At 40.6% G+C, this 7,998-nt stretch overlaps 1 protein-coding gene across 2 annotated transcripts in view; it reads right to left on the reverse strand.

Annotated features, from left to right (window-relative positions):
• The window catches only part of slc6a6 (solute carrier family 6 (neurotransmitter transporter, taurine), member 6), a 34,242-nt gene extending 26,923 nt beyond the window's left edge, over positions 1 to 7,319 (reverse strand). The window contains exon 1 of one of the 2 annotated variants that reach the window (XM_014134772.3): positions 7,169 to 7,319. Coding sequence is in view for 1 of the 2 variants with exons in the window: in XM_014134771.3 (XP_013990246.2) it covers positions 1,856 to 1,866 (11 nt within the window). In the remaining variant the exon portion in view is untranslated. Of the gene's footprint in view, positions 1 to 1,855; positions 2,087 to 7,168 lie in introns of those variants that run through there. The other variant, XM_014134771.3, reaches the window with a different exon arrangement.
• Between the last annotated feature and the right edge of the window lie 679 nt (positions 7,320 to 7,998).

The following is a 7,998-nucleotide window of genomic DNA, read 5'->3' on the forward strand; positions in this document are numbered from 1 at the left end:
CCTGTCCTTTTGAGGCAGGCTCAGACTGAAATGTAGTTGGCAGAAACAGAGAAACGGAGAACATTAAAGGCTTCCCCTCTACTCTTGCTGGCTCCAATGGAAATCTGTCATTGAAGATTGTGTGCCTCACAAAAGCATACGAGTCAGTCGACTAGGTGCTTGGTTTCTAAAAGATTCACAGAACAATAGCTAGAGAACAAATCTTTCTCCAATAAGTAAATGTTTCTCTTTAAGCCTCTGAAAGTAACAGTATAATTCAAAGTTGATTTATAGTTGGATCTCTACAACAGTACACACTATTGGCAGACATCCTGATGAAGTGTAAGCCCATACGCGTTGGTGTATTCTAATAATATCAGCCCAATACATTAAAGCCTTTTTAACTTTCAAACCCACACGAATGCATGGACTTGCCACTTAACACTTAGCACCATTTGTGGTTCTAATTTTTGCTTTTGCTTTTCAAATACATACATGTATTGCCAGTTTACAGAACAATCTATCCAAACTACTCTCAGTTGAAAGGCAGCCATAGATCTTTAAAACATAAGGTATCTTCATTCACCTTTTCATGTGACTAACACTCTAGACAGTTACATCCTGTAGCCACTGTACAGGCAGCCTAAGAAATATAACCACACACAGCTACTCACAGACAAATACCACATTGTGAAAATCTAATGCAAAGCTGCACTCATTGACCAGTGACCGCTCTGTGCTTTTGTTTTTCAGAGTCTGATAAAAAAAGTGAACTTGTTTTGCAGTCTCAAATAACTACTTATTAGTTCATTCAATTATTAGAGGGCAATTTCACTTTAACTTCATATTCATAATCTCCAGCACCACCCCAACATCAACATATGTGAAAGTGGATCATTTCTATGTTTTGTATTAAAAAAGATATGCAGATTAGTGTTTCCAATAACATCATCAACTAATTAGTAGACAATTAGTGGGCAATGCCTACTCATAATTGGTTAAAATCACACGATACACACTGATGATGTCACTGGAAACACTTAGCTTCCTCTATCTTTTTTACTACAACACATATAAACGCAACATTTTCACATCAGTTGATGTTGGGGTGGTGCTGGAGATGAATATGAAGTTGAAAAATTGTGAAATTGCCCTTTAAATGGCTGTTTGAGCTACAACCACACAACCCCTCATTACTAAATCCAGCTCCAGTTATGGTCCTCTCCATCGCTCTGCTCATTCTGCTGTCATTTTCCAGGTTCTCTCTGTCTCTGTTATGCATGACAAGTCAACTTGAATTGCTTTCCACTCTCAAACCTCATTACATAACTGTATCAGCTCTCACCCACTCTGTTTCTCTTCCTCTCTCTATCCCTCTATCACTCTCTTGCTCTATGTGCTTTCACCTGCTAGGTGCTGGGAGGCTGTCTGCCGTCAGACTTAAGGCCAACAGTCCAAGGGATCTGCCACATGACCCACCCAGACACCCTTGACCAGACATTCTCAAACCCTTCTAAAACATCACACTGTCATAATCTGAAAACACCGCATTAGACACATCACCAACTTAGCATCCAATCAAACATAAAGAAAGATTCTGTAACAAACATGCATTGCAAAAGATAAAAGGCAAATGGAAATAAAGGTCTGAATGCAATCCTTAGTCTTTGTGAAGTAGTTCCCCCTTTTCACACTCAAACAAAGCATTAACAAAGCCATTTAAAATATGCTAATTAGAGGGTTTCTAAGCACTTACATGAAATTGTCCATTCAGATTAAACAAAAAGAATCCCAAAACAGACCTTAATAATCACTTGACATAAAGATTTAGATAAGGCTATTTTATTATTTCAGTTGAGTAATTCCAAGGACTTACATTTCCTTCATGGCTGTGGATATATGTAGTGTGCTTCTCTCTCAGCTGTCACCATTCCTCTGTACTGAATGTCTTTATGCCAACACTGCTCACAAGAAGTGGAGCTGACAGCAAGTCCCGCCCTCAGCTAAAGACAATTAAATCGTATGTGGAGATTGGGCACAGCCTCGCAGTCGCGGACCAACTCTCCAGATACTGTAAATTTCCACTTCCCACTTACAACACCCCCCCCCCCACCCCCCACACACACACACACAGAGTCAGGGACTGGGGCTGAATGCTTTGCCCTGCATGTGTCATAGGCACCTCTTATTCACGTAACTGAAACAGATGACAGGATAGGAAGGGGGGAGGGAGGGAGGGTGTGAACAGAGTAGTAGGCCATGAGCAGCAGCATGCAGGGGAAATCAAGCCTCATGGGACAGCTTCCAGGCAGGAGAAAGAAGCCCTCTTAAAACATTATGTGTGTAAGGGGTGGTGGCTGGACAGGGACTGAAGGAAGGGACTGATGACTGGCTTGGCTAACCATGCTAAGTTTTCATGTATTATTGTCTTAACGTCCCACTTCCACATAGCATTGGAAATGTGGGACATTTCCTATTATAACTGCTTATGACTGTGTCATTTCACATCACAGCAAAGACTTTCAAATATCTCTATGGGAACTGTTTGTGAATATCAATATAGTTTTCTTAAATCGGGGGCAGGATATAATCAGGGAAGTGTCTCTGTGGTGTATTTGGGAGCCTTCTGCTCCATTTTGACATGATGTGTGCCAGGTTATCTCTGAAACGTAAACCAGGTACAGCGCACTCTATAACAACGCCTAATAAGGTGATGGTTCCTGTATTCTTCCCTGTTCTGTTTAGACACCATAATATACTCATAAAGGATCTCACGTGTACAATAGCTGGCACGGTAATTAAAAAACAGTGTTAAACTTGACTACAGGAATTGCGCAATCCTTTTGACAGAAGACAAAGCTTGGCTATTGGCAGGCTTTTACACACACACACAGAAGTAGTTACTTCAAATTATATTTCCAGACTGCGAATATCCTTGCCACTTCTGGAAAAATACAACAACTCACATTGTTTTGCACAGTGCAAAGAAACTTTCTGCTACATAATGTTAAAGAAACCAAAGTCATACTGTGAATGAGTTTCCTTGAGATTTGTCTTGTGTTCCGTTACAAATTGGCAGACATCAGAGGAGTAGGAGTGTGACAGAGCTCCTGTTTCATACAGTTGCTTTAAATTGTCAGTCAACGTAAAGTCAAGCCACATTTCTATATGAAACTGCAGACCCTTAACTTTTCTTGATATCATTTGAGGATGAAGGAAAATTTGGGGCATCATCGCAAATCTCAGAATTGATTTTTGTTTATTTTACTTTATTCCACTGCATTGTGGTCTTAGACTGTTGACATTATCTTCTGAGACTGAAGCCTTAAAGACAGAATCAAAGACTGTAAAATATCAAATTATTTGATAAGACCTTTAGTCAAAGGTATATCTTCTGTTTATGACAAATCATGCGCCCCTCATGCGCTGAGCATGGTTGAAAAAATAAGCCTTGTCTGCATGTTTTATAACAGCCAAACCATTCCTCAATTACTTAATTGAGTGGAGTATTAAACGTTGTCCAAACCAATTAATATGTAGGCTCACTTGTAGCTTTGCTTCTATAATTTCTACTCACCCCACCCCATACCACCCTTATTTGGATATACAGTGGACCGCACACAATCGCTATTATGTAATATAATCGATTTATGGAGTTGGAATGCTTGTCTTGGCTCCGAATTCTGGGATGTCTCTAAGAAGATCAAATTTAACTGATGCAGCTTGCCTGGAGACAACAGTCCAGGGGGAGGTAGTTTTTTTACTCTTTACATTCAGCAGATAAAGTTCAAATCAAGTTAATCTGTGACGGCGGACCCTCTATATCAACATGCCAGGATGTTACTGTGTAGCATGATATTATTGAAAAGAGAAACATTCATCATATAACAGCCAAGCATCCCAAACCAGCTCTCCAGATCCCATTGGAAAAAAATGGATCCACCTCAAGGGGTTTTGTCTTGCACAACATTTGTGTTTAAGCAAATGGAATACATTAAAGGGGTAATCCAATAACAAATGTCCATTTTACATATCAGGAGGGAGAGCTACAGTGCATTCGGAAAGTATTCGGACCCCTTGACTTTTTCCACATTTTGTTACATTAGCCTTGTTCTAAAATTGATTAAATACAGTTTTTTTCTCATCAATCTACACACAATACTCCATACTGACAAAACGACAACAGGTTTTTAGAATTTTTTGCAAATGCATTAAAAATAGAAAAACAGAAATACCTTATTTACATTAGTATTCAGACCCTTTGCTATGAGACTCGAACTTGAGCTCAGGTGCATCCTGTTTCCATTGATCATCCTTGAGATGTTTCTACAACTTGATTGGAGTCCACCTGTGGTAAATGCAATTGATTGGACATGATTTGGAAAGGCACACACCTGTCTATATAAAGGTCCCACAGTTGACAGTGCATGTCAGAGCAAAAACCAAGCCATGAGGTCGAAGGAATTGTCCGTAGAGCTCCGAGACAGGATTGTGTCGAGGCACAGATCTGGGAAAGGGTACCAAAACATTTCTGCAGCATTGAAGGTCCCCAATAACACAGTGGCCTCCATCATTCTAAATGGAAGAAATCTGGAACCACCAAGACTCTTCCTAGAGCTGGCCACCCGGCCAAACTGAGCGGGGGAGAAGGGCATTGGTCTGGGAGGTGACCAAGAACCCGATAGAGTGGCCAGACGGAAGACACTCCTCAGTAAAAGGCACATGACAGCTCGCTTGGAGTTTGCCAAAAGGCACCTAACGACTCTCAGACCATGAGAAACAAGATTCTCTTGTCTGATGAAATCAAGATTGACCTGAATGCCAAGCGTCATGTCTGGAGGAAACCTGGCACCATCCCTACGGTGAAGCATGGTGGTGGCAGCATCATGCTGTGGGGATGTTTTCCAGTGGCAGGTACTGGGAGACTAGTCAGGATACAGGGAAAGATGAACGGACTAAAGTACAGAGAGATCCTTGATAAAAACCTGCTTTGGAGCGCTCAGGACCTCAGACTGGGGCAAAGGATCACCTTCCAACAGGACAACGACCCTAAGCACGCAGCCAAGACAATGCAGGAGTGGCTTCGGGACAGGTCTCTGAATGCCATTGAGTGGCCCAGCCAGAGCCCAGACTTGAACCCAATCGAACATTTCTGGAGAGATCTGAAAAAGCTGTGCAGCGACGCTCCCCATCCAACCTGACAGAGCTTGAGAGGATCTGCAGAGAAGAATGGGAGAAACTCCCCAAATACCCATGTGCCAAGCTTGTAGCGTCATACCCAAGAAGACTCAAGGCTGTATTCGCTGTCAAAAGGTGCTTCAACAAAGTACTGAGTAAAGGGTCTGAATACGTATGTAAATGTGATATTTATGTACATTTCTAAAAACCTGTTTTTGCTTTGTTATTATGGGGGTATTGTGTGTAGATTGATGAGGAAAACCAATTTTAGAATAAGGCTGTAACCTAACAAAATGTGGAAAAAGTCAAGGGGTCGGAACAATTTACGAATGCACTGTATGTTAGACAACAGAGATGTGGGATAATGTAGCCTGATGCTTGACCCCATGGCACTGTTATTTTGATAGGCGTGGAATATTGCATACTGCCTCAGTAATAAGGTGCACACATCAGTATAGCTGCAGTGTATTACATATTCATATGACGGAAAACTCAATACAGTTACCCCTTTTTATGTCTTCTTCAACAAGGGCCCATTTGAGAATACACAGATATGAGATGAAGAATCAAAATGGTAATATGCAGTTATACAATGAAAATAAAATGCACATATCTATTGATTTCACATTATCCTTTGATTCTTTGGAAACGGGCTTCTGTGAGAAAGCATCATATTTGCAGCATCACTGTAAGTGTATGCTTGGCTACTGTCAACAACTTATTCATGGTTGGTTAGGAAAGACCCAAGACAATGGTTAGGAAATAGAGCAATGCCTAGTTTCATAATCCACTCTTGATATACAAAACAAAAACACAAGCCATCTTCATCTTTATGACACATTAGTTTGTAGACTAGCCTACTACAGCCTATTGTGTCAGTGTCTCAAAGACTCAACCAACACATCAATAAGTATTTATCCAAAAGGAGCAGCAAATTTGAAATGTCATTATCTGATTCATAAAACGTCACCTCTTTAAAGTCGTACAAAAGCCAATGGAGGGCGAGAGTCGATCCATTCTCTTCAACGGATGGCAAACTACAACATTGTTGTTCCTAAAAAAATATGGTACCAAAAAGGACACGCCTCAATCTCAATCAATGCTTGTTTCTCTGTCGGGAGTTGCGACTCTGTCAGGCAGAGTGAAGACAAAATAAGTGGGTTAAAATGTACAACCTGTTAATGGGTATTAAAACCATCTTAAACCGTCACAACTAATTCACGAACAGCATCGTCTTTCAAATAACAGCCTCATCATCATTGCACTTTGACAAAACCAATCCATAGAATATAGACTAGGTTAGATTAAGAAGGCACACGTGGGAGAGACAGACAGCAACATCGTAAAGGAGTGTGAAGGCTTAAAGGCAATACATCCACCCCAAACCCCAAAAGTTGACCTCTTAGAATGCATCGCATTATAAAAAAGCACTGCTATAGTGTAGGAAATATAGCCTATTCATTTATAGAATTTCAAACGCGGAAGCGCACTCACAAAGGCAATGGCAACCAAAATATACCTATACTTTAATGTTGCATTTTGTCATAATTTTATGACAAATCAAATATACCTAAAAACATTGGCTTTAATTAAATAGTTTGACGTCCAAAAGCAATATAAGGCGCCCTTGGGTTGATGTCCAAGCTATGGTGTTTTTAGCCTACACATCATGTGCGCTCACAGACACACGCAGCGCATAATTCGGTTTTTACACACAGGAATTATTAGCATCACTTCAAATAAAACATTATCAAGCAGGGAGAGAGATTCCCAAGAGGACACTTATTTTTATATCTGAAAACATCAAAGAACAACATGTATATTTCAGTCCAAAACCTTGAGAAATTGTTACAGAACATACATTGGCTGCTCTATTCAGATAATATACATCATAATATGTCTTATATCATGAAAATAATGTGAATATTAGCCTATATATTAAAAACATACAAACAACAATCTAATTTGCTATTACTTATCTCTCTGACGGGTAAAGATGATGCTTAATTACCTGCCAGGTATTTTATAGCTCGAGCTGTCCCTTAAACTTGTGTTGTGCTGTGAGTGCTCAATAAAACAATTGCATCGGAAATGAATTACACCATTTCTCTCTCTCTCTCTCTCTCTCTCTCTCTCTCTCTCTCTCTCTGACCTTTGTTTCTGAGAGCGGGTGCGCGTTTAATATGAGTTTGAGTGGAAAATCACCAGCTTCCCCATGCAACAGGAGAGTTTATTCTTAAAGTGACAGGTTCCCGCTAATTTGAATCGCTTGGCGCTCTCACCTCATCTGGCTCGATCAAGTCTCAAAGCAAGGCACGCATTTGGACTCACAAACTCAGCCAAGAAAGGAATGGAAAGGACAAAGGACATGAGGGACTGCTGTGGCGTTTTCATCACAGGGTCAGTAACCAGTGAAACATTACAATAACTATAACCCATGTAGCCATGAACAATAATACCTAAAACAGAAGCAAGGACCTGGTTGATGATGGGAAAAATGGTCCTAAATGTAAGTTCCATCACATTTGTCTTCAGTATTGCACAATGTAAGAACATAAGGCCTAGCCCATTTTTCAAAGTAGCCTAATATGAAAACACAACTTTGTATGTTTGTTCAGCTCAGTGCATATTGGTTCATTGCACTTTAGTAGACTAATCCAATGCTGACAGACAACCAACCTTACCCAAACAGATGGCAAGACCACGTGTTGGCATGGCGGAGCTTTGTGGGACACACTGGTCAGGGGGTAAGGGGAACAGTCAGCAAACCACAGGGGGGAAACTAGTCACACCACATGCTATGCATTCTACAGAGAGGTTACATTTCTATACCTGAACGAC

This window comes from Salmo salar, chromosome 13 (genome assembly GCF_965601325.2).
Source record: "Salmo salar chromosome 13, fSalSal1, whole genome shotgun sequence".
NCBI lineage: Eukaryota > Metazoa > Chordata > Actinopteri > Salmoniformes > Salmonidae > Salmo > Salmo salar.